A 27,364-nucleotide genomic window follows, 5' to 3' on the forward strand; every position below is an offset into this window, starting at 1 on the left:
CGGGGCTCCCGGGGAAAACGCGTCCGGGCACGGGGAGACATTATTTTACTTTCTGGATAGGTGATTCGCACTCTGGTCAGCTCTTAATAATGTGAGCTCCCGAGCTCGAGTTTCACGGCTGAGAGGATAAGGCGGTTTCGTATCGGGGCTGTCTTGAGAGGTGCGAATCCTCATCTCTCTTCCCAGTCCTGGAAGTCCTGGGAGTCCTGCTGCCCCGGGACCCTCCCGCAGAGGGACTTTCGCTTGGCTCCACAGGGGGCTTGCAGCTGGTGACAGTGACAGAGTCTTTCTCCAGGCCACTTTGCAGACACGCACTGTACACTGCTGTTTATTACACTCTGTTGACAGCCAGTCACAAACATGAGATGTTTAAAATACAGCAAATAACTGCAGAAAAATCCATTTCTAAAAAAGATGCAGGTGTATTTTTTTCCAGAAATAAGTCACCTGTGAACAAATCTTTAAAAAGTGGTATGCTTTGCTGCTATAAAAATATTAATGCTAATTATCAAAAATCAGGACAAAACCCTATACTCAGTTCATATGCAAAAAGCTCCAGGTCACCTTTTATCATTAATTTAAATTGCTTAGTAAAAAACATTGTTTTTTAATTTGAACCCTATAATTCCATAAAATGTGCAAACTTTATCAAAATGCAATGTTTCACCTAAACACAAATTCATATTGCATTGAGAAAGCCACTCTTGCATATTCACGTTAAAACTGAAGTCACTGAGATTTCCATTTTTAGGTTTTCCCCTCACCCGTCTAGGCCATAACTGACTTGAACAGTCCTTCATAACAGACCAGAAGGAAAGGTAAATAATCTTTGGTATTCTTAGTTTTAGGGACAGTTCAGCCTTTTCTCATTCCATCCTTCATAGTAATATACCCTTTTCTATGGCAGTATTTTACTAATGATTAATGCTAGAACAGTATGTTAACAAAATAGTTTTTTTTTTTTTTTTTTTTAAACAAGATTTATCAGACATACAGAAAACTGCTACCAGTCCATTTTAGCAAAAGGGTCATTTATGTGCTGTGTTAGATTAATCTCTCTAGAAAACAATTCAGAAAGAAAGTCAACCATTGATTTATATTAAAGAGTCTATCCTAATTTTGGCACACTAGGCAATCAGTTACTCTGATGATTTTGCAAGAATCTGAATTAAGAGGTTCACTACTATAAGTCAAATTTGGAAATTTCGTAATAGAAATTAAAAATTAGAGCCTACTTCTCCTTTCTGTTTACTTCAAGGAGAAGAGAATCATAACTGGATATTGAGAAAAAATGCTAGTGTTACACCAATTTCCCCACCCAGATTAAGGAATTAATCCTGCAAATCTGTACTCATAAATATAATCATGACTTTGAGCCTATTCAGACAAAGATTAATTGGAAAAAAAAGGCATTTAACAACAATCCCAACGGTAATATTGAAGCATAACAAGCAATAATGTATTACAGTACTGACTTACAGTTCCATTTTACCTTGTCAAATGACAATTAAGAATGTGCTTATCTGACAATTTCAGTTATGAGTTCTTGTTACAAGTCTTAATTCTTAAATTCTTAGCATATCTATTGAATAAAAAAATCAAATGTATGCAAAAACAGTGATCCATTGAATCCTCATACATTAAGACTGTACTTTAAAGTGGGAATTCAGATGCCGAAGAAAATCTTCCTTAGATGTTATAGATGGTGGGAAAACTTCTCGACAGAATTCACATACTCCACACTGATTCAGTTCAGAGTCTGTATATGCTTGTGCCAGCAAATCATTGTCTTGAGGCTGCCAAATGAGCTAAAAGAAACAGAAAATGATTATTGCTGTGGTTTATGATATGATTTCCATGATACTGTGGTTTATATTTATGTTAAAAATACCTGCCTCTTTAGAGTAGGTGTACTTAACACATGCCTTGCCAGAGACATTAACTACTACCTAATTTTAAATAATTAAGAAAGACAGGATTTTTTAAAGTTTTGGTTTTGAGTTCCATAAACATAACATTCTTGCAAATGCTTAAAACGCCTTGATATCTATTAATGATAAATACTACTAAGAACAGAATTCCGTAGTATCAGTACAATAAATATTAAGGCTTTTAACATTGTATTTCAATACTTTACTGTAGAAGCTGCAGGACATCGTAGCAATTTAAACTGAAATAACAAATTTTTGCCTCAGGATAAAATACGTACTTCTTGTACAGAGCTAGTATGAAACATTTGATTTCTATTCTTATTGGTACACACCTAATTTTCAGTTAACTTACAAAATGACTAGAGCAATGTTGTATGGCTTAAGTTATTTATTTAATCTGACTGCCTTTTAGTGTAAACGTGTCTAAGATAATCTCAGTTTTGGGATTCCTTCTGCCATGACAGCATCAATAGTGCCATCTGAATATCTATCTACATTCAGGCAATTCTGTAAACTATGCTACATTTGGTTCAGCAGCTGTTACTGCTCTTGGTACCTGAGCTAGCTAGTTGAAAGCCAACAAGTCTGTTTACCTGACAATAGGGACTTGAGTCCGATACATGCTCTTAGTTAGAGGGTAGACTATATAGCTTGCTGGCAACTAGGACTCAGAAAGCCTTCTATTAGTTTTCAGGTAGTTAAAAATTAAGTTCTATTACTTTGGTATTAGCAACAAACACAAGATAAAATACATAGTTACATGGCCAAGATGATAAGGTTTTGAGTAAATTGCAAACTACTGCTGTGACTGCAAAGTAGACAGAATGGCGGTGAGTTGGTATCAGCTTTATGTGGGGCTGGAACCTAGAAAAGGAGAGCGCCCTACAGGTTTTTTTTTTTGGCTCATCTTTCTTCTATATTGCTTCAATCACACATGGAAAGGCAAGCAAGAACACTTTAGAGAGTAGTTTCTCTTGAAGTTTTAAATTCCTTGCTATTCATACTTAACAGAGAGTTTTAATTTTCAACTCTTCTTCAAATTTATCATGCCAAATAGTTAGAATCTAATGTTTATTCCTGCTACGATAATTTACTGTACAACTAACCTGGCTTTCATAGTGGTTAATCCTTGTATTTAAACCAGCTACAACTTGGAGACAATTTCCTGTCCATTCCCCATTTAAACAGTGTTTAGCTTATCAGATAGTGGGAGCAGATTTACTGTCTTTCATTATGGTCAGCAATCCATATAATTAAATTGACTAATTAGTAATTAAGTGCAATCACACCACTTCTTTTCAGCTAAAAGAGCCTACTTATTGTATGTTGATGGTGTAAATTGCATATTAGATTTATCTAGACACTGACACACTTAAATATCCCTAATGAAATGTGTTTAGAATTACTTGTTTTTAATATCCTATTATGTAAAGCACCATTAAAAAAAAAAAAAAGATAAAATATTATTGTAAAAATCCCACTAAAGACATAGTTAGATTTTCAGTCTTGGAAGCATGACAAGGGAAGATACTCATCTAGCAACACACTGAAGCAAACACTTAACTTCCATTTCTTTCTTTGAGTGTTAAGAATATGTTTAAAATGCTTTTCAGAATAGGGATGTATTTAAGTGGGTGTTTCATTTCAAAACAATATTCAGATTAAGATCAATAGACTAATGACTTGCTTTTAAAATCGTGAACATTCTTAGAAATGTTTTTGGTAGAAACAACCCCCTCAAACTGTGAATACTGATAAACATATGCATCTATATGCAAGTCTCAATTAACAGTAGTCTGTAAAATCCTAGGTCCACTAATATCCATGCTTATTTTAATCTGCTGCTCTTTTCAGTCACATGTTTTTTTTTTAAAAGTTATATCCTAAGAAAACAGTACTGAGTTTTCACATTTAGTATCCACAAAGAAGGAAAGAGCTAAATTTATTACAGCAACTGAGAGCAGTTCCAAGAACTTACTGTTGCCAAATCTACTGCATTTATGGGGTTTTCCATTTTATAAGTTAACATATGTAGTAAATACTTGAAAGTTTTATCTACACTAGGGAAAAAAAAAATCAGGTATCTCATTCCTCTGTACTGGAGCTTCACCAGTGGCAGGGATGATGGTAACATAACTACTCCCTAGAAAGGTGGAAAAATACTAAGAACAAGTATTATTAATAGCTTTTGCTAAGGTTAATACAGTAAAAAGGGCATGTATGCAAGTAACACTTTAAAATATTATTTTAATCTACATGTATAATTATCTGTGAATCAAATCTTCAGCAGAATTAATAGTCAGAAAGAAACTCCAAAGCTGAGTCCAATTCACTAGGAAAAATACTAAAAAAAGCAACCAACGAAACAAACAAAAACAAACAAAAAACAGCTTTTGAAGGCAGCTTCACAAAAGTGATGGATGTTGAGAGAGACAGAAAGACTAATAGATGTTAAAGTAATATTGGCTTGGTTCAAACAAGTCTCTGGATAAGATGCATTTTAAGCTGTCTTACATGTTCTACAGTACTATGTAGATACGATTTATAAATACTGAAACAGTATTTGCCTTTTTTCCCCAGCTGTTAGCATTATTACATTTTCTCCACAAAGTAAATCATTTACATTTCAAGTGATGCCACCAAATTAATATCCTTTTTTTTAAAAAAAAAAAAACAGAAATACCAATGATAAAACCAATAGCTGACAATAAGCTGAATAGCTTATTGCTATTCAACTGCAATTCTTGTCTACTTTTTAAGCAGCATACTCCCCTATCAATTTATAATCACATACCAGCTGTTTCACTTGCTGTAATATACAATGCAGGGTGCCATCTATTGAAAAACGGATACACAGACTAACTAGTAAAAGAACAAGCTGGAGAGAAAATACAAAAAAAAAAAGAGAAGAGTAACAAGCAGTGGAGCGAATACTTCACAGCTCCACAGGAATTCTACCAGTGACAAAATAAGTGGTTTAATTTGTTTAACTCAGTCACAATTTTAACGGAAGATCCAATGAAAAATAAAGCATAATAAAACCTGTAATTAGTAAATTAATATAGAATTGAGATCTCCTACATAACAGAGAGGTATTTAAAATACATTTTGAAAAATCAGGCATATAATTTAAAATAAAAATAATGGAGAAAAGCAAACTTTCTATGCTTTAAACTTTTCATCCCAAACTGGTTTGCAGTGGAAAATTAAACTAGAATTGGTGCTAGTAGAAGAAATCATAAAAGCTAGGATGTCCTACAAATGCTTCCCAAATGCCAGTTTTGCATGTCATACAGTAACAAAATCGAGAGGTAAAGCTCTTTTATCTCCACGTATGTTATCATTAGCAAAGAACATAAAAAACACATAAATGCAAATAGGAAAAATATTCCAAATCCACCTTCAGAGAATTCTAAATATCACTATTTGTATATTCTCAAAAAGTTCTCCTTTCAGGAGGTGTGAGAAAAGCCACAGAAATGTAGGAAAAAAAAAAAAAAAAGGAAAAAGAAATCAAAGTCTATAAATTCTGAGCAATTTCATTTGAAAGAAAATGGCACACAAAGGAAGCAAAATATTCAGAGATATGATGATACAACCTGCTGAAACCTTAGCCTGCACTAGAGCAATTGGGCCTTGCTTTCAGAATGCCCGCGGACTTCAAGTAGCTACGACTGAAATTCAAGCTCAAAGTACTTATATAAACATGATTTAGGTATCTTAGTGTACTTCCACTCATTTATAAAAATAAATAATTATGTTCTCCTAATGATTGCTTAAACTATGAAGAACATATTTTAAGTTTTCTTAGTGGGGAGGAATGAGATGCTGTTTATACCAGATAAAAAGTAGATTGTTTTTTCCACAGTGAAGTATTTATCTGTTTATTTTTTTTAATTAGTTCATTTGTCATATTCTCTGCTGTACATTAAAAACAATTAAAACAATTACGTGCCCTATTCATCTGAGATCAAGGGTAGAAGGAAAGCAATCTAGGGGGCAACTTATGATTAATGACAGCTTTGAAACAGATATTGAAGCAATTAACATCTACATGAACTGAAATTTGTGCAAGTATATACAGTGCTTACAGCTACTTAAAGTCTTGCCCTATTTCCCTGGAAAAGTTCCTTGTATACATACCTCAGTATCAGGGAGAAGAACTGACAAAATATATTGGCTTAAAAAAAGACTGGTGAGATACCTCATAGAATATATTATTCCTGTCTCAGAGACCTTAGCAATGCGTTTGTCTGCATCACTTCCTTTTTTTTTTTTTTTTTTTTGAATGTACAGTATTTATAGAAAGATACCTGGTGAGGACCTCTGACGGTTGTCCCAGCAGCTTCTAAAGGAAAAATTGCTTCAGGTGATCCCTGGTTCGTGTGCTTAGGTATAAACGTGAAACCAGTGTCTGCTGCTTTTAAGCACGTTTTGTCACGGGTATTTTCTACGGGCATGTTTGCATGATTTGGGGGGTTTGTTTTGTCAACAGTAGTTAAGCTTTGTAAAGCTGAGGTCATGAGATCAACTCCACGAGCTTCAAATGAGTTAGGTTCCAATTTACTGAGGTTAACAGCACGGTCTCTGTGCTCCAGGTTAAAATGATGATCTTGAAGCATGTTTTCAGCTATACCAGTACAAGGAACCGTTGGTTTCTCCTGAGTGCTCTGCAAGAAAGCAGAGTCATTGTCTGTAGGTGGAAACTTGACATTAAATTTAGAAAGTGATTCTACAGAGTTGTTGTCCTCATCTTGGCCCACTCCTCTTGGTGTGATAGATGTGATGCATGATGCACCTCTATTTATATCCTGTATAACCCGAGGCTTAAAAAGCTCTTCTGCTTGTTCATCAGTTTTATCAGTACACTGTATCGGCATGGAAAACTGTATTTCTGTGAAGAAAGATTAAAGAAAACATTAAGCAATATATTGTTATTCAAGGTGTGATGTTGGGGTATTTTTCCTGTGAAGGTTTTGATTTTCCTTCTTGGCTTCTTAACCTTAATTTTGTCTCTTTAATATCAGTTCAAGATGTATTTTTTTCCACAAGCATTAGCTCTGACTCAAAAATTATCGGAAGAGAAATAAAAGGAAACAATTCTGTTCTAATAATTCTATTTCTCTTTGATTTATGGCTATAAACATTTCCATTTTATTGAAACTTATGTTGTCCCATACTCTTAACACATACTTGCATATATTTACTGAAGTGTTCTGGCAGAAATAGAAGCTGGAACCAAAACTATTACATGCAGTGCCAAGAACATGCTAGGCACCATGAACAAGATTTGAGAAGGTATTCAGGTACCAAACTCCCATCAACTTTCAAATTAGGTAAATATTTAAACTGAACAATTATTCAGAAGATGGACCATATTTCCCCTGTGTTTTGAGTATTCCCCATTTATTCTGGGGGCTCTGTACATTTACTATGCAAAGGTCTTCTGATATCACTCAGATATTGTTACAATGTGGGCCACAGAATTAATACAAATTCAACAGATCCATATGATGTACAGCTTTTCACATAGTTAGTTAAGTTAGGAACATATTTAAAGAAAAATAATTAATTCTGGAATAAATTGTGAAGCACCCATATCCCAGACAATGAAGTTTAGTAGTGTACACTAGAATACAACATTACAGTTCGGATGTAGCCTTTTGAAGCCACGAGTTACACATTAGCACATCTACAAAACTTGGGCAAAGGCGAAACTTTAATTAGAAACAAGTGTTGGTATCAGTGTAAATTTGGCAAGTATTTTTTGAAATCATTTTTTGTTGTTTTGTTTTTAAATAATTTGACCCTACTATCAAGCAAAGCTGGTAGGAATAACCTTAATAGCTTCAATTATATTTTAATACAAGCATTAGCAGAACTGGACATTCCAGACCTCTTCCAGTGGCCACAAAAATCAAGTCTGCCTTTTGTTTTTAGGAAATATTGGGTTAAGCTCTTGTTCCGTATAACAAAAACGGTATTTAAAAGTCTGCACAAGGAAGTCTAGGCAATCAGTCCTCTGACTCTCCTCAGTCCAGCAGTTTTCCTCTAACAGATATGGGGCTAGAGACATTCATAACAGACATCTTTTGAACTGACAGCTAAATTAAAAGCAAGCAAGCGCTGTCATTCACACAGTATGATAGGATCTCACATGTAGTAAGTGCCTGCCTCTCACTCCAAGGGACAAAACAATTATGAGAGCCATTGATGTGACGACTGTCTTTTATAGCATGTGATTTGGAGCATTCGTCATGGAATGCCAAAACTGGCGGTGCGTTTTCTTGGTGAAATACTGAGCACCATGTGAACAGACTTGAAAAAGGCAGATGGTAAACAGTGGAAGTACTTCTATGTATGTGTAATTTACAGTATTTTCAAATATAAAGCAAAGCTTTCAAACAGTTGAATCACAATAAGAGCTTAAGTATGATATTACCAGTTTCAGGTTCTGGCTTTATCTTAAATTTACTCAGTTGGTCTGTTTGTTCTCTGGCTAGCATACATATTCGATGACACTCTTCTTTCATCTCCTGGAAAATAGTCTCCAGATTCTCCCTAGAAGATCAAATTACAAATTAAAGCATCAGCCACTTCAGCTCATTATGACCTTTAATCTAGTCACACTCACAAACCAGAGAAAAACAATAGTGTAAGCTACTTTTCTTGGAGAGCTTGTTCCTCAACATATGTATATACATTTTTGTTCTCCTCTGTAAAAGCAAGCAGAAAATAGAAAAAAAATGTAGTCAAATACCTATTTAGTTATATCATACACACAAACATTCAAGCTTAGGGCCTGACTCTGCAAGGACCCAAAGAAAAATCCTTTATTTTTTTTTCCTTCAATTCTCTCAGGTATCAGTGGAAAAGCTTTTACTCCACAAGTGTGAAAGATACTGTTTGCATCCCATTCTAGGCAAAATAGGATCCCACTGTTGTGGGCATTAACTGTTTTCTACTGTTTCCTGTGGACTTCAGACTTTGCAGGAGAAGGAACACACAAGCATTTGTTATTATTCCTTCCTTCTTTATCTACCTGATATTTTTGAGAGGCATCAGTAAACTCATTCCTCTCTTTTATACAACATCATATGACTTCTCCTTTTATTCTGAGGGGTCTTTTCAGTATATCATCTCTAGAATATCATATGGCCATCTGATACTTAGTTATCTGCATTAAAACTAGTAGACATAGTTCTCCGTGCTGGTTTGAATTTTATTTGCCCAAAGGCACCACGCATCACGTTGTTCAGTTATTGATGCATCAATAAAATTCCCTCATGAAATTTAGATAAACCTGCTGAGCAGTTTATATGTCTAAGCACATAATGGATTTTATAAAATGAACTATAAAGATGAAAAAATTAAGTTTGCAACAAACTGGACTTGTGTTCTCTTTTGCATCTTGGCATCAAAAGAGGTCAAAAGGGGTTTTTCTTTAATCTGATGAATGGTTTTCCTTTTTACTGCTTATTTGTCCAGAAATCAGGAGTATCATGAGCTATACTCCTACTTCTGTTGCACTTCTTTTTTTTGAAAACAAATGTCTTTCTGGATCTTACTTCAAGAAAGAAACATCTACAGAAGGAGTTAAAGTTCAGGTATTTCAATAAATAAGAAGTGAGAAAAGACTTAACTCAAATCTTTAATTGGAGGTTTAAAATATACATATGATTAGATAATCCATTCTTCATTTGCTAGGCATTTGTGATACCATAACAAACGTAGATATATCATAACCATTTAGATATACATCAGTAAAGACAAAAAAAAGAGTCTTTATCAGAGTCTTATTTCCCCCCTTTCTTATCCTATAGCAGTAATGATCCAGACTAAAGATTCACACTGTTTACCTAGTCTATGTGAGAGAGTGGCCAAAACCAGTTGCCTTGGCAAGAATGTAAGAAGACAGGAAGAATTCACAATACTTTTCCCTAATACTCTCCTAAGTCCCACCTTTAAGAACCTTCTATTTGACCCCAGCAAAGGTTGTTAAGTAGTATTATTGCCTATCCTGTGAAAAATGCAAACCTAAGTTTGGTCAATATTTTTCCCAAAACACTGGCAGAAGGGGGAACGCTTGCTTGGGAAATACACTGCTTTTGGTTCCTTGGTTGTTGCCAGGGCTGGCTGGCCTCAGTTTACAGATAAACCTGGTTTCAAACTCTCATTTAGGATGGATCAGGCCAAGAATTATTTCTTCATGCTGACTATCAGACCTCCTCCTGGCAGCGCAGCAGGCTCCTCTGCTGTGCTGCCATCAGTTAATCCATTATGGTAGTACATTCCTGCTCTGAAGGGATTTAATGCAAGGGAATTAATACTTATCCAAAACCCAGCATTAATATCTGCAGTTATTTTCCACAGAGTTTAACCTCCTGCTGAACCAAGTGGCTATTTTTCTTCCTTCCAACTTAACTCTATATACGTGCAAAGCCCTGTTATGATTCCACATGGTCACTGGCTTTATTTCCTTCCCACGCTAACTCTTTGATCTCTGCTGCTCTCCCACCCTGCTGCTGCCCAATTTTTAAGATACTATGTGGAAATGATGGAGATAGCAGGTCTTAGTATCAGAAAAGACAACTAAAAGTAAGTTGACAAAATGTTGCTAAAGTATTTACCTTGCATGCCCTGGTGAAATAGGAGAGAATCCTAGAGATAATTCAGGCTTATCTGGAACAACTTTCTTACTTTTCACCTTGAAGTAAAAAATTAAAAGTATGAATCACAGGTTAGCATATTCATTTTGCTCTTCACCCTGACATGAATAAAAATGGCACAGTATCCTTCAGCTAGTCGTTCTGTAAGCTCTCAAAACATTCACAAAATGACAAAACCCTTTATTTATTTATTTTACCTCGTGTGTGAAGTCTTATTTTTAGTTTAGCTTTTAACAACTCAGTGTGGCATTCCTCTGCTCATACTTTCTTGAAAGAAAACTCATTCTAAGAATATTGCTTCACTGCAAGTCTGTTTTAAACATGTACAAGTTAATGTTATATATTGCATATAAGCTTGTTACTGAGGTATCCAGCAATTTCAGCTCTTAAAAAAATCAATATATTCACAAAAATTTTCAATGAACACATCAAAAGCTAATGTGTCAAGAGTCCGCTCAGGTTTTTGGATGTTATTAACTTTGACTACCACCTTGTGGTTCACTCTAGTATTACATAGTTTTAAGGCAGTGCCAGGTATTAAAAGTTTTTACGAGAATCAGTCATTAAGCTGTAGTTCCCCTAGATCTACATTACCAAATGGTCCGGTTATGTTCATATGAGCTCCACATCAGACTCAGAACTTGATCATATGTCTGCCAAATTATCTGGTTTCAATATATTGCTTATAACCACTGACCCATAGTCTACCTGGTAATAGAGTGCAACTGCAGCTCCCGTTGGCACATTTGAGTTGCTTTAAATGTCCCTACATTGGTTACAAATAGCTGCTGTAAAAAGTCAAGCAAATGCTTGCTTGGTAAGTCTGAGGGCAACGAATTGTGTTGCTTTGTCCTTTTAGTTACAGTCACTTTGAATTAGCTAGCTAAAATACATTTATAAGATTGCGTTCAGCCTGCAGTACAGCTATCCCACAGCTATATTTCACACCGGATGCTATTTTATCACAAAAATAGGGTGGGGTTAAAGAGAAAAAAAATCAACTCAATTATGGTGAAAAATCCCAACTGAAAATTATAAAACTGAAACGCTGATCTCGGGTTTTCACAAATATAGCACTATAATGACAACGTAAAAATAACACACAAACCAATCAATGAATTAAATAGTTCGGTTACCTATGTTCTTTATATAAATTAGTAATTTCCTACTAACTATTTAATGTTGACATTTAAAATAATTTTCTTAGAACAATTAGTATAAACACGTTTGAAAAAACTAATAATTTTCAAAAGTTTGGTTTCTCATTTTATCTCCACTTGTTTTAATCTTATCTTACCTCCATTTTGTATATTGGCATCTGCATACTCTTTTGTGCTTCATTTAATTCTTTCAATTTAATTTTCAGAGATCGTATTTTATCTTCTTGGTTGGAAATAATAGACATAAGCTTTCTTTCCTTTTGACTGCTTTTGTCCTCAAGTTGCTTCAACTTCATGCTCTCATTTTCTAACTGTTCCTAAAAAAACAATTTTAGAAATGCCAGTACAATTAATAGAACTGAGCTTTGTGGAATATCATTATTCAGCAGTCCAGAAAGAGCTAAATAAAGATTCTGCAACATAAATAAAAGCCATCATTATTAGCTAAAATATTAATTTTGAATTGATAGTAAAGACCTTTTACTGCTACACATAGATGTATCTGATCATAGATGATTACTCAAAACAACTGTATGTTCTGAATTTGAGTCATATTGGTGAATATAGAAAAAATACCATCTTGATTCACTTACTGTGCCATACACATTAGCATCTTATTTACAACATAGTGTATGTTTAATATATAAAATAATAATTAATTAACATTGTTTAAGATGGATTGAAATTAAAGGTGATATTCTGCAGCTACCTTGTTTTTTGAACAAGCCCACGAATACTGCAATGCTAGCAAGATTTACAAAATAAAAAGCAGTGGCTGGTCCCACTTTAACTACAGATCTGGTAATTTGGGGAATTTTTATGTAAGTGAGCTTTTTGGTGGAATGAAGAATTCTATAAGGAATGATTATTATTTTATATACACAGAAGTAGTCCTTGAATAATTTTCAAGAAAAAAAAAATCAATGGAAATAAATAAAAAAAACAAACAACATGGCTATGAAAACCTTATAGTTGTCAATTTATGAAATATCTAGAAACACTGATATTGAACTGCATCAAGTGTTGCATAGCGTTCCCTGAAGCCCGTCTGTTTCTGCAAGAGCCCAAAGGGGTTTACTCTGCAAGATGGAATGTAAGTGGAATGCAGTATGATAGTCTGTAGGCAGGTAGAGCAAGGTAAAGAGGAAAACAGCAAATAAACGCTTTTCTGAGAAGAATATTTGTTTTATTTACAAATGTGACCTAAATAGATTGAGGTTGTGTGTTTGGAGATTAGGTAGGTAAATGCTAATGTAAATTATAAGATACGAAGCTATTATCAGTGAGATAACCCAAACTAGACAATGACAGCCATACGGGGATAGATTTAGAGCTGGTCTACAGAGACACCAGGTGGTTAAGCATGGATGTGTGCATGTGCAGCTAACACAACGTTTTAGTGCCAAGAAGTTATCCTATCTGGATAAACAAACTCAGAAAAAGGGCCTTGAAGGCATTGTTTTTTCCCCAGCATCAATTGTGACTTTATAAAGTAAACCTAAGCTCAGAGCTTCAGTGCCGCTCTGGACTTGGGTGGGATCCCAGGGATCCAGATTAAACATCAACTGCTTTCTAGGTTCAAAACACTGTCTAAAAATGCAAAACTCCCCTCTCAGCACAATGTGCAGATATAACATACCCAGTCATTCAAACACCTTTGAACTGGCAAGGCATTTCTGCTTTAGGTATTGCAAACTTCTTAATTCCTATGGCTGGAGGACTCTTGGGCTGACAGGTATTGTGGGAAGTATATAGAACTCATAGGACAGATCATGAAACCATTTCTATAGTCTTCTAGTGTGGAATCTGTACACTGCATCATAGTAGATAAGAATCTAGGGAAGCGTATGAAAAAAAAAAGACAACAGCAACATAGGAAAAAAAGAAGAAAGGTTTTCAGATGCAGTTCTGGAAAAAGCAAAACATTTGAAGATTTTAGGCCAAAGAACCCTGAAGACCATCAACTTCATTAACATGCTACAGCAACTAGGTTGGATTTTCTCAAAAGGCACAACAAGAACACTAAAGCACTATGAGGCACAGAAAGTTTAGAGCAACTTCAGGAAATATCTGATGATTGAGAAAAGAATCATACAGAGCAATGTGCAAAAAACCACAACTATGTTAAGAGGAGATGGAGGCATGCATAAAAGTATTTTTAACAGATCTGAGAATACTTGGAAGAATGTTATAGCCAGGCTGAAGCTGGACGTAGTTTTTAAACTATATACCTTTTCCACGTAACTCTAAGACTACAAAGGTCTGAAAAACGTGATGCAGCATAAGAATAATAACAAATTCATAGTATCTATGAAGAAGGCTTCAGTATTGTTTTGTGTACAACATGGAAAGCATACAGCAACATGGCTCATGACCAGTTTAGTTCATACATCAAGCCACAGTTAAATATGAAAAGTGCTAAGCTGTTACTTCTCCACCTGGGTCACGCAGAGCAAACCAAACATAGCTACCAGGGAGCGTTCCAGTCATCTAAGCACAAAAATACAGTACCTATGATATGGGGAACGACATTTTGCCATTCCAGGAACATGAAATCAGTAATATTTCATTCTGTGGGTTCACAGGCTCCAAGCCACAACAGAGCTATTTGGTAACAGGGTTCCCAAACACTCCTTGGTCAAATTCCATTTCCCTTTTAAAAAGCAAATGAGACACAGCTTCTCCTGTATTTTCCTTTTAAAATGGGATGCTTGGAAATCCAAACACCCACAAAAAAGCTTATGTCAACCACAGCACTTGCCCTTGAAGAACAACTTTAACTTAAGTACAGTGAATTAACTCAGTGAGCCTGTGATACAGCGTTGATCTGCACATACCATTTATCCATTCAGAACTACTACAGCTCCAAAAAACAAGGACTTTGAAAAGCTTCCAGACAACTGGGAGCAATGCAGTAACAGCCAGTAGCTCTCTCCAATTTTTCCTATCTTTTCCAATGGGAAGTGAGGACAAGATTTTAGAAAACAATGAGAAAACCCACGTGGGAACCAATGTGAGAAGAGCCATTCAACATGTTGCAGTGAAGATGTATCAGTGCATACTAGTGTAAGTCATCAGGTCTTGTGCACTGTCAGCCTGTCACACCAGGAAAAACACTTGCAAAACTATTACATCTTTGGGGATCTTTCAGTAATATAAGCTCTCACATGTTGATCCTCTTACAGTTTCTAATACTGACTGAATTTGGGTGTTTGCAAACAATGTGGTAACATTTGTAAATTGCGTTAAGTTTTAGCTTAATGCAATCAAGTATGTCACACAGGTGATACCTACTCAGTCAAGGACTTGGCCACATAATGGATCTTTTAAGAATGCTGGTATTAGCAACCAACAGAGAGGTTACATCTGTATTATGAACAGATCAGTATCTTTTCTTTTGGAGAGGCCTTAACTTCATAGGATACTCAAGTTGGAAGGGACCTCAAAGGTTCTTCAGATCAGCCTTCTAATCAAAGCAGCGGTAACCTTTTCTGATGCCTGTCTTTCCTCCTATTGAAATGTTTTCCCTTATGTCCAGTCTGGACCTTTCGTGTTTGTCTCTCACCTTCTTGCCATGCACCACTGTGAAGAGCCTGGGTCTGCCTGCCTGATAACTTCCCTGAACGTATTAGAGAGCTATTAGTTTCCCCTGAAGTCATCTATTCTACAGGCTGAACAAGTCCAGTTTCTTCATCTTCTTCTCATAGGGTACATGATCAAGATCTCAGATCCTTTCCAGCAGAGTCGCTGCACGGCCAGTCAGTCCCCAGAATGTGCTGCTGCAAATGCAGGTCCCTTTATTTTTTCCCTGAAGTGTGCTATAATGGCCTGTTTCAGTGGCTTCCTAGGATAAATAAACTTGCAGATGGTTTTTAAGGAAAAATACTATTCAACTTACAAACTACTCTAAGTGGTTTCAAGGAATATTAACTGTAATGACTTTTAACAGCTTAAGCAAAAACTTTTTATTATTTTTGGGCAGAGATAGCCTAAACAGATGAAGCAATAAGGAAAAGGCTACCAATACCAAAATTTCCTAGAACACGTAGCAGGGCCTAACTAATCCTAGTGCATACATAGTATCCGTAGCAAAGGATAGCTAAATACATAGACTTGTCAGCATAAAATCATAAAGCACAGCTTTGTGTCAAAAACAGAAAAGCTAACACCAGTGAAGTTGATATTGACTGCAATACAACTGTACGAGACTGCTGCAGTAGCTGCTTTTAGTCACTTAAGTCATTTTAAGCACAAAGATGACTAACATGTATTTGCCATTCCTTTGCTTATAGTCTGCATGAGGAAAACCTAAACATTTATTGTAGAATGAACAATTTTGTATGCCATATGCATTATTCATTCCTGACACAGTTTCTTCACCTTTTTTGTGGTACAAGAAATTCTGATTGACAAACTCCACACAGTGTTTTATACTGAGGTTCCTGACCAAGGAAAATATGAACATGATCTTATTTTCTTCACAGGTATTGACTTAGCTTCCTGTTTTATGGACACTGCAACAATTCCGATACATAACTCTGTACTAGAAATAACACAGAAGAAGCTTTGTGGGACATTGTTTGCTGGACAGCTTTGGCTATGAAACAGCTACAGGATCCACATTCTTCCTAGTTAATAAAGTTAAACCAGGCAGTTCTGAAAAACAGCACCTGAAAAGGCAGCAATTTAGGTCTCTTTGGTCTCCTCAAATAGAGGACTGAAAATATCCAGTAATTTTGTATATGGTTTGGTACTGACCAGGCCACTGCCTGATAAACACTTTATGGCACGCTGGCAACGAAAATAGGCAACAGCAGACAAAATAAACAAGTATGGCCAAGTTTTTGAAGTTGGAAAACAGGAAAGCTAATCCCTACCTCATTTTAAACCTCTGAAATTTAAGGTCTAACCATGCGCCTATTACAAGCAATCCAGCATTTCTATTAACTTTACTGGAGAACAGAATATAGTTCTCCAGTCTTCCAAAGAAATGCTATTTGACTTAGCAAAAGACAGTTTCAATAGGTATCGGTAAACCTACACAATGCCAGACATGGGAGAAACTCTGAGTTTCAAGGAAGGACAGACAGCAACATTTTAACTTGTACAATTAGTCTTTAATTATTTATTATCCAGAATTGTACATTTTGCAAGCCTGATTTTTTTTTTCCTGGAGAAGTAGAATAATGGAGTTAATGAGATAGAGGACAGCGGCTACAGAAAGTTGTCTAACTTTCATTTTGTTTAATGCAGAATGTGGATAGAATGTGGTTAGAAAAATATATGCTTTCAAATAAAATACGTGAGCTTTCAAATTTGAACAGCCAAAAAAGCCAACACTTTATTGAATTAGATACACTGGATCAGTGGCAGGTTGATGACTTTTTGGTCTAAAAGAAGTTAAAAGATGATGTCTAGGGAAGAGCTCAAGAAAAAAGGAGGTATTTGTGATACAAACTTCAATAAATTGCCAGACCTTCTTAGCCATAGCTTCTGCATTTCTATTAACTCAATATATTTATCTTCCATGAAGTTGTCCAATTTACTCCTGGATTAGGAAGCTCTACTAGTAGACTACCTGTCATGTGAAGAATCAGCTCAATTATTGCTATTATTTTTACTTTTACCCTGTCTTCATTTATTCAGGAAGACAGGGACTGTACCTGGGCTTAAGTGCACATATTCTATATAGTTGATTCTGCATGGAGTTATTATCAAAAATCTTCCCATTTACAGCACAGATGAAACAAAATCCAGATGAATTTGCTGAGAGGCAGCTGTAATAACTGACTAAATCAAAATGCAGATAAAGACAAATAACATATTCCATTAAGAAAATTGCCTCTAAAATAATGATTCCTGCCTCTCATGCATTGCCTGTAATGTACTGTATAGACCACATAATTTCTCAGTGTTTCATGTGAGAAGAGCAGATAACACAGTTCCCTTTTGCATTATATGACTAAGTTACATAAAACTATTGTCCTCAAACAATCTGAAACAAGAATATGGAATATTAGGCTTGGTCACATCTCCACATGCAACTGTAAGATATGATTATTATCCAATTCAAGATAGAGAAATGCAAAAATACACAAAGATGTTCCATCACAGAGTGAACCCTGTGTTGTACTGCAAATAAAATGCGAAGGTCAGGAAAAAAATAACATTTAGTGATTACAGATTTTAGTGTAGAAAAATTATGTAAAGACTACTTTTTAAATAAAAAATGAGTGTATATAAATCTTTGAGAACAGTACGTTTAAAATGTTTGGAAAGGCTTAGTGTTAAGTAAGATTTCTTCAAGATAATTAAATAAGCATCAGTAATCCAATATGGTTATTTTAAAATTAACATTTCTGTTTAAAAACTGCATTTCCATGAATTTAGTATAACTCGTTTGTTCATAGCTCAGGCTTAGGAAACAAATTCTGAAGCTAACTATTTTTAAATCACATGTCTGATTTCATATACATCTTTTTAACATTGACTTACAAAGTCCCTGTTATGGAGACTCATATTCAAAAATAAGAGATGCCTGCATTACATGACATCTCCCCAAAACAGAATAAGATGATTTAGGATAAGAACAATGCAACTTTGTGCATCTTTGCTCAACATGTGAAATCCATTCACGGTATTTCCTGTCTATTCTACACTACCATTTCATTCTTGTTCCTGTTGCTCTCAACAGGCTGTAGTGAAAATTTAAGTGTTACTTCAGTGAATAGGTGAAGAGGGAAGAGAAATTGTATTAAAATTAGCTATTTAAAAAAAATCAAACATATCACCAGCATCTCCAGAGCAATGGATAGTTTATTTATCACTCCTCAAGTGCAGATTTTTCATTTCTTCTTGCAAAAATATGCAGGCTGGCTGTGATGTGAATAGCTCTTGTGAAAGAAAGAGGGAACCCCTTCTTGACCACTGTTTTTGGCAGGTTAAGAAATAAATGAGTTCCTATTTTCTGATGAAAATTATTCTAGGGAGCTGGAGCAAACAAAAACTGCACTAAGAAGGACCAAAGACAGATGCTTAGTTCAACTAATCAGACTACAGGGCACCACACTCGTGCACTTCAGGTGAAGATCTCGTATTGTAAGAAGAACAGTTCAACCACAAAAAATCTCAGTTCTCTCTTTAGGTTCTCATAGTATCATCACAGCACAAATATGATCTTATGCTGAACATGTTGCAGATGACCATACCTTTAAGAGTCTCTCTCTTCGTTTTGCTATGTTCAGTTTTTCAGAGAGCTGGCTACATGATAAGTTGGAGGTTTCAATGTCTTCATGCATCAGAATGTAGGGATGCACATTACCTTAAAATAAAAAGATTGTCACTGCATCTTTCCCCATCAAGCTTCTAAGTACAAGCAAAATCAAAATATGCTAGGCTGACATTAAATTCTCTATTTTCCTTGAGCAAGCCCTCACACTAAACAAGCAAGAGAAACCAAATTCTGCGCTTAGAGACAATGCAAGACTCATCTAGCAATAATGAATGTACATGTATTCTTAAAAGTAAAAGCCAACTACTTTGCTATTATTTATGAAAATCAGGAGTGTTAGGCTAGTGTGAATAAATATTTAATGAGCATGGCAGAGTAACCATGTGTTAATCTGACTCTTCTCTTATTTGTGTACTACAGTCAAACAGTAGAAAATTATCCGTCAATGACTATTTGATTTGAAAGAATTACCTGCTATAAAGTTTCAGTTATCCACTAGATCAGCATCACAAGACTTGTCTAATGTAAAAGACATAACCATAGCATTCACATCTAGAGCAACCTATGAGTTAAACTTATTAACAGATAATTGTAAAAGTAATTACGTGACGTGCTTAATGTAGTGATTGATTTGAATCCATATTTTCATAACTTTTATTGACTTCAGTGTGAGCAGGTTCTACATTTAAAGAAAATCTCACAATTTCTTGAAGAGGATACAGAGAGACCTCAGAAGTGTTGCATTTTATAAATAGATTTTGAAACAGCACATTTGTGTTAACTCTCACGTTCGCAGAAAAGTATGATAGTGCTCTGAGAGATGTATATTGTAAAAGCTGAAGCAACAAAGTCAAAACTATTCATCAATGCAACACAGCATAAAAAGAAATAATGCACAGACTGGAGTACATACCTCTATTAGCATTCAGAGCAGCTAACTGTGAATTCAGTTTTGCAATAATGCTGTTTTGAAGCTCTATCTGTTCCTGCTGTTCACGTATTTGCTGCATGTAGTTCTCTGTCTGCAAATATAATTTAATTAGCATTAGTCTTATTTTGTTTTGACTAGGGGTCTCCTATTTAGCATATAAAAAACATCTCTGATTTTTAAAGATGACTGTAGTTGTGGACCTCTGCATGAAAACCCAACTACAGTCATCTTTGGCAAGTCTGTAATTTTGAGACTGCACTGATTATAAAAGGTATAAAAAATAAATTCTGATTTTAAGTAACTGTTTCAACTGTAGCAGTTATAAAGGATAGGATAAATTAAGTATAGGAATCTTCTTACATAGCCATAGAACACATAGGGTTTAAAATGAGAACTACAGCATTTACTTCTTCAGAATGCTGGTCAGTTAGTTTATCCATAGAAAGATATAACTTTCTTCCCCTGTATTTTCTAACAAATAAATTATATAGAAATTGGCTTTCAGAAAGATAGGTTTTTAAATTAAATCAACATTGCTTATTCCCTACAACCTTGTAAGTAACTAGTTGTCTACGTACAGAGATTTTGCCTGTTTCTTTGAGTGCAGTAGACTTGGTATTCTAACCTAGAAAACTGGGGGGGGGGGGAGGAGAAGCAAACAAGCAGAAAGTAAGAGTAGCCAATCAGCCCCATTTTTCATCTAGTTACGCTCTATTTTGTGCTATAACCAGGCCATACAGAGCCTAATAAGGCTGCTCACATTTCACCAAAGAGTATAAATGTTATTAGACAGTCAGTTAATTGAACACATGGTCAGGTGGCAGGAAGATGCTAATATTCAAGAACTATTATTTCATTAGCACATCCCTAATGTTGCAGTTACAGTAGCACTAAAAACAAGCAAGAAAACTTGTGAAATCCCAGCAAGGAAACTTACAGAAATGCACTGAATTTGTCTGGAATTAAGAATATGCCTATTATTGAACAGGTCAATACCTGGGACAAGACAGGTATGTCTTCTCTTCTATTTATAATTTATCCATACTGCTTTCTAATTCCCTGATCTCAGTCATGTTTAAATTCCACACACCCCTACTGCCCAATATGCTTGTCTGTGAAGTAGGCAGGAATAAACCTAGAAACAAAATTTATTTTAAAAGGCCAGGTAGTAGTTGTACTATGAGAGTTTAAAAAAAAAAGTGATCAAAGAGCAGTACACTCCAGCAGCTACCAAGAGACCTCATGAAGCAGAAAAATCACTGAGAACCAAATTGAAAATGTACAACAGCAATGTCTTGTCAACACTTCTGTACAGAGCACAGACATGACAGCTAAAACAGACAGAAGAGAAGATGCTTTTGACAGCCAGTGTGCACAAATTATTCCTTGAGTCAGATGGCAGCAACAAGTTACCAACTAGAAGATCTGCATGACAACCAACCATCCATCTGTATCAAACACCATCTGGCCGAGATGACTCTGGCTTCTGTGTGCTTGACATGGCTCCCAGCTCTAGAGACTGGCAAAACAAGTGGCCTATCGGTAACTTAAGTAGTAAACTGTTAACAACAGAATGGTGGACAATCCAACAAATCCACACAATGAACAGAGGAATTTACTATAGCAAGGCACCATACAAAGGTCAAACCAAACTCGTGTTTTTTGAATAAAAAGACTGAAATACAACACAAACAAAAATACCCCAACTAGTTATAGTATCAACTCTTCCTAAAAAAATACTTCCATTCTCTTCTGAAGCCATGGAATCAACTACTGAAAGTTTGATTAGGGCAACAATTTGAACAAATGGCAATCCTTTATGAAAGGTTTTTGCCTTTGATTTCTGTACCTGAGAAAATGCAGAGGGAAATACTGCAAGCATTTAGTTCACTTAACATTAATGATCTCACAATTTTATGATTTTCTTTCATGGACTTGAAGAGAGCTATCTCCTGACCTTGTATTTGATGTCTTCTTTCTATGGCAGAAATTTCTTTCAGGTAGTTAGATGCCCCAGAAGTATTAACTTGACTGTTTTTCCTTCAAATAATTTTTCATCACAAGAGAGGGAATTCAAAAGATTCTCAAACATTCTGAAGTACGTTGCCTTTTGTTAAGTTAGTTGCAATTTCAGCACAAAATATATCTGACTTGCTTCCTCTGCTTGTTAAGCGCAGAAAACTCTACAGATTTGCATCGGCACTGCTGCAACAGACTAGGCACGTAGTTAGGCTGAACAGTGGATGAATGACTTGATACTTGTTCTGTAGGGCCTTGGCTAGTTTATTTTGACATGAGCATGGATGGTAAGATCGTACCCAGCTATCAGAATGCTCTCTAGTAGGCATTTCCTTACTCCCAATGGCACTACTGCTTATATAACTTGACATTGAATATGGTTCACCTGCCCCCAAATAAAGCCCCAACCTACCCGTTCTACTGAAGTAAAAGTCCTGTCTAAAACACTCAAGCCTTGCAGTTAGCTAACAGAGTTTTCCTTGCTGTGAAGTATATGCACAATAAAATTTGTATCACAAACTCCCAAACTGATAGCTTTGCAATATGCTGGCACATATGATAAGTCCTAGAAGAATTTTGGCTTAAGCAATGTTTTTTACAACAGCAAACTAGATAAGAATTCAAAGGTGCTCCTTACTGGTCAGGATGCCTCCAAAATCTGTTTCTGTTGCTTCATAATTAAAGAAAAATTGTGTAGATTTATTATTATTTTTTTTAAATCAATAAATATTCTAATCATTTTAAGATACATTTGCTGTAACTGTTTCAAGCAATATTGTCCTAAGAGCTTGCACAGTGCTTAACACACTAAGGCCTTTGGCTTTTACATTGTGTAAGTTAATAATTTATGTGGCATATTCTCCCATTAACACAAAATTATTTAATTTAAGCTATTTAATAACTTAATTTGATTACGCTATTTACAGTAATAACTTAAAATTTGGTCACTTCTGAATAAACCAAATTAAATTTCAAGATGTCCTTCATAAAGCTGGGTAACTTGCATATACATCTTTACTGCTTACATTAAAAGACTTGATTAATCCTTCAAAACAGAAAACACTTTTCTTCTGTTTAAAATAAGAAAAGTAATAATAAATTAAAGGTTGAAAACCAGAAAGCCACCTACTACATTCACACCTTAATGAATTACTCTGCAGTTTACTGGCCTGGTCGTATAACTGTAATTTTCAACTTTAACAGATGTACTCAAGTGTGCCTAGCCAAAGTGAAACCGAAATCTACATGTACCACAATCCTTCACAGAAGGGGTGGCTTTACAAATACAGTGCAGAACCCAACACATACTTTTTGCTGTAGCTCTTTCACAGCATGGTCCCTATCCATGCATGCTTGCCGATAGGCTTCATAAGCTTTATTAAGCTGCTCTCCGATGTTCTTGTCCATAATTCCCAGTGTTGTTTCATCACTGAAAGGATGATCAAGTTAAAAGACCTGAAAAGTAATCAGAAGGAAAAAGAAAGCTAAGAAAAAGAAGTGTATAACTAAAAATAAATATAATATCACTTGTATTATTATCAGATTCAAGCAATTACCTAAATTTATGATATTTCCAACAGTTTAATGTTTATACAATTATGAAGTAACAGACATTATTAAAACAAAGCAAAACCTAGCTTTTGGCATTAAACAATACAAAGGGAAAAAGCTAATAACATTAGGTCACATCACAACCTATTCTATGCCATATTTGAAAATAAAAACACATGCAGCACCAAAAGATGAATTAAAACATCTTTTATCTAAAAAATTAGTAATATCAACCAGTAAGACTCAGACCTTTTCACACATTACAATCAACTTTTTACTCTTTGTGATCAATTTCAGTATCAGCTCCTGAAAATAAAGCTCGTGAATCATGAGGCATAAGACTACAATATTAACTGGTTACAGACTTCAATTTCAAGAGAGATTGAACTTTGAAGACACAGTTGCTTTACTTCTATAACAATAGATGACAAAAAATATAGAATTAAAATTTATTGTAATGTAATAGGGGACAGGTAGCGAATTCTCAAAAACAGCAAAAATGGGCCAGCACTATGGAAAAACAAAAGAAAACAAAACAACAACAAAAAATCAGCAGTAATTCATATCTCCTCTCCTAATTCAATATTAGCATGGTCACCTCACAGTACAAAGTGTGAACAGCCACTGTCACCTATCACTGTCTTCTGGGATCGTGCATAAACCACAGACACTACTAAGGAAACATGCAGTCAAGAGAGGATAAGCCACAGAAAGATGGGGATGAGGATAACCTGTCCTGGACCCTGGCAAAAATCCTAACGACTGCAGCTTGAAGCTTTTGTTATTTTTTTCTTGCTCTTGAATATCTTCTACATCACTGATGCTTAATTCAAAAAAGTGGTTTGACTTTCCTAGAAAGTGCAATGTAGTACTGTATGGATGTTGCATTTTTTTGTCCTGTTTCAATTGTCTCAACTCCAGCATGACAGTACTTTATTAGTAACATTTACTACTTTAATTTTTTACTTTAAAGTAAATTCTTTGACAGATTGGAAACATTTAGGGACCCTTTGATACAACAAGTATTATTGAAATTCACAAAGTTTTGTGTAACATCTACACTATTTCATGTAAAATGTTTTTGTTTTCTAAACACCAGTTCCTTAGATTATGATCTCAGTTACATGTTTACTGTCTCAAAAAACAGTAACACAAACTACTTCATCCACCCTCCCCATCCCTCAAAGAGTAACCCTCCACTAACTGGAACATTCCCTGTAATACCTGGGACACATCTTGAAACAGATAAATAGACTTTCTTTCAGCTTCAAATGAAGGACCGTTTTATGTAATTCAACGAATAAAATCAGATACTACATTTGTCTGCAGGGGCAGGTACTAAACTGAGGAAGGGTGTTGTTATAGCTGAAAGTGATTGAAAATGTGCTCTCACATTCCTTAAAAACTTGCAGAGTTTGCACTGGTGTTGATTTTGTTCTTCTCTGAAATTCTCCAGAAGACACTTAGCTTGTTACAGTTTACTTAATCAACTGTAGTGTCCTGTACCTATAAAATGTAACTTCAAAAATAGACTGCAGCAGATTTAAAAGACTAAGTTCAGCTTCCAATAGAAGGAATGGGGTTCAGCTCTGGACAGCTCACTGTTTGTAGAAAATGAAGGTGTGCAAATTCAATCTCAGTTTGATAAAAACAGCACTCTAAATTTATGCCTGACTTCAAGTCCTCTACTGACTGATTGATTCAGACTGCGAACTTCAAAATTGTCGTGTGACGTCTTGGTTACGTAATGGTGATAGAAGTCTACACTGCCACAGGATAAGATATTCCTGCCTTCCCCAATCTCAGGCCATGTATTTTTGCCACCTATTTGTACCAATGTCAGTGTTTTTATGCTACACAGTTGAGTTGTGCCAGAGAAATAGCTGCCTACTTCCTCAAAAAAATTCAACAGGAGCTAGTTCAGTGCAAGGCTGCTGGAGCACTACTACCAACACAGGGAGGCAGTGGGAACATGAGACTAGCCGTGGGCAGGACTGCAGCAGTCTAGATTTAGATTGGATTAAACTGCTCTGTAGTCACACCCTGAGTTGCCTGTTGCTGGAATAAATAGATAATATAAGAAGCAGTTATCTCATATCCAGAACTCCTTGCAATTAGAAAAAACTGGCTCCTTTTCCTGCTTCTCCTCCATAGGCATCAATATTTAACAGGGAAATTGCCAACTGTTCCTTGTCATTTTCTCTGCTCCCTTCATCCAGTTAGGAGGAAAAAAAAACAAATACCCCCACTATTTTAACCAAGCCTTGCTGCATCAATATAGCTACTGGAACGTATTCAGCCCAAAGCTGACAACCCTGATCTTTAGCAACTGACATGCTAGATGTTCATTAGATCCTAAAGACTCTTTCACAACTATTAACAGCAATATGGAGTCAGAACAGATGCAGCAATACAAAATGCTATATTCAGTCTAACAAGGACAGAATTAGACAGAGATTAACTCCGGAGTTTGCCTGATAAGGGAGTCCTGTAGATGTGAGTAGCTTTGAGTGTTGTGCTGCCTGACCAGCGGCAGTGGGACCTTGAATTTCATCTTTGAGTACTGACTTGAACACTGGAAAACAACTGGATACAGCCAATACTGTAAGACAAACCTTAAAGTAAACTAACTCAAGGAAACCTGCAGATGCTCTTAAAATATTTGCTTCAAGTGGAAAACATTTCACTGGCACAGGTGGGAAAAAAAACAGCAGCAGTAATATGAATTTTCTGCGAGTCAAATGCCAAAAAAGCCCCGATAGAAAAATCAGCAACCTTCTGCTGCACACATCATGAAGTCCCAGCACCATGGATCACCAGAGTCACAGTCGGAGTTTTCATAGTGCCTCAGAAACGCCTTTAATACCAAAGAAGTAAGGCTTTAGCTAATCATGTGTATACAAACACCCATTCATAATACACGTGCCTACCTCTCATAGATTCATACGAGCACATAGATGCCATCCAGCAGCAAGCACTCCTCTACATATTTCTGCTTTCAAAACAGTTTCTCCAATGGAAATACTTTGTAAGTTACACTGCCATCATCATAGGGGCTGGAAACCTGTTGAGGCAATCACTTGTGAGAGGGAGACCGAGCATTCCCTGCACTTGCAGTGGGGAGCCGGCTCTGGGTGACAGAAGCCCTGCCTCGCACGGGTGCACCGCGCCGGCAGCCCGGGAAGAGCCCCGGTGGCCCCGGTAGCGCCCCAGCCCTCCGAGCTCAGGGCAAGGCTGCGGCTTCCCGGGCGCTGGGGCGGCACACCCACCCCGGCCGGCGCTGCCAGCGCGCCGCTTTCTGCGCCCCCGCTCGCCGGAGCTGCCCCCCGCTGCCCTCGCTCCCGCAGCCCCGGCCCCTTCCGCGGCACCCAGAGCCCCGGGCGCTGCCCGGAGCCCCGCGGGGGAAGCGGCTGCCCCGGAGAGGCCGGCGGAAGCGCGGAGGGGCGAAGGCACGGCAGGGCAGGGCAGGGCAGGGCAGAGAGCAGAGCAGGGCAGCCGGGGCAGGCCGGCACCGCAGCCCGCCCGGCAGCCCCGAGGCCGAGCGCCCGGCGCTCCCCGCGGGAGGCAGCGGAGCGGCGTTAGCAGCGACTCAGACTTACGAGCGCCTCACGGAGCCCGCGGCCGCTCCTGGCACAGGGCGCTCGCTCCTGCGAGCACCTTAACCCAGGAACCAGAACTCACTTCCTGCCGGGCCTCTCCCCGCCCGCCCGCCCGCCATGTGACGGGCGCCGCCGTCGCGCTCCCCGGGCGGCTCGGGCCGGGCCGGGCCGGGCCTGCGGCCGCAGCAGGCGCTCGGCGTCGCGGCCAGGCGGGGGCAGCGCCGGGCCTGAGCGCGGCGACCGGCGGCTTTCGGCTGCCCCCCGGGCTTGCGG

General features: G+C 36.9%; 1 protein-coding gene across 2 annotated transcripts; it reads right to left on the minus strand.

Annotated features, from left to right (window-relative positions):
- Positions 1–312: 312 nt before the first annotated feature.
- TANK (TRAF family member associated NFKB activator) lies at positions 313–27,152 on the minus strand. 2 transcript variants are annotated; one of them, XM_032190513.1, is made up of 10 exons: positions 27,092–27,152; positions 26,423–26,556; positions 23,250–23,396; positions 19,905–20,013; positions 18,969–19,081; positions 11,898–12,077; positions 10,562–10,638; positions 8,374–8,492; positions 6,245–6,825; positions 313–1,808 (listed from the first exon to the last, which is right to left on the minus strand). In XM_032190513.1, the coding sequence occupies exons 3-10, from the start codon at positions 23,346–23,348 to the stop codon at positions 1,641–1,643; spliced, it is 1,446 nt and encodes a 481-aa protein (XP_032046404.1). In that variant the 5' UTR covers positions 23,349–23,396; positions 26,423–26,556; positions 27,092–27,152; the 3' UTR covers positions 313–1,640. The 2 variants fall into 2 exon arrangements, with proteins under 2 accessions (XP_032046404.1, XP_032046405.1); XM_032190514.1 differs by lacking the exon at positions 26,423–26,556 and having other exon boundaries at positions 27,092–27,111.
- Positions 27,153–27,364: the final 212 nt, after the last annotated feature.

The sequence above is a fragment of the Aythya fuligula genome, chromosome 6 (assembly GCF_009819795.1).
Source record: "Aythya fuligula isolate bAytFul2 chromosome 6, bAytFul2.pri, whole genome shotgun sequence".
In the NCBI taxonomy this organism is placed as follows: domain Eukaryota; kingdom Metazoa; phylum Chordata; class Aves; order Anseriformes; family Anatidae; genus Aythya; species Aythya fuligula.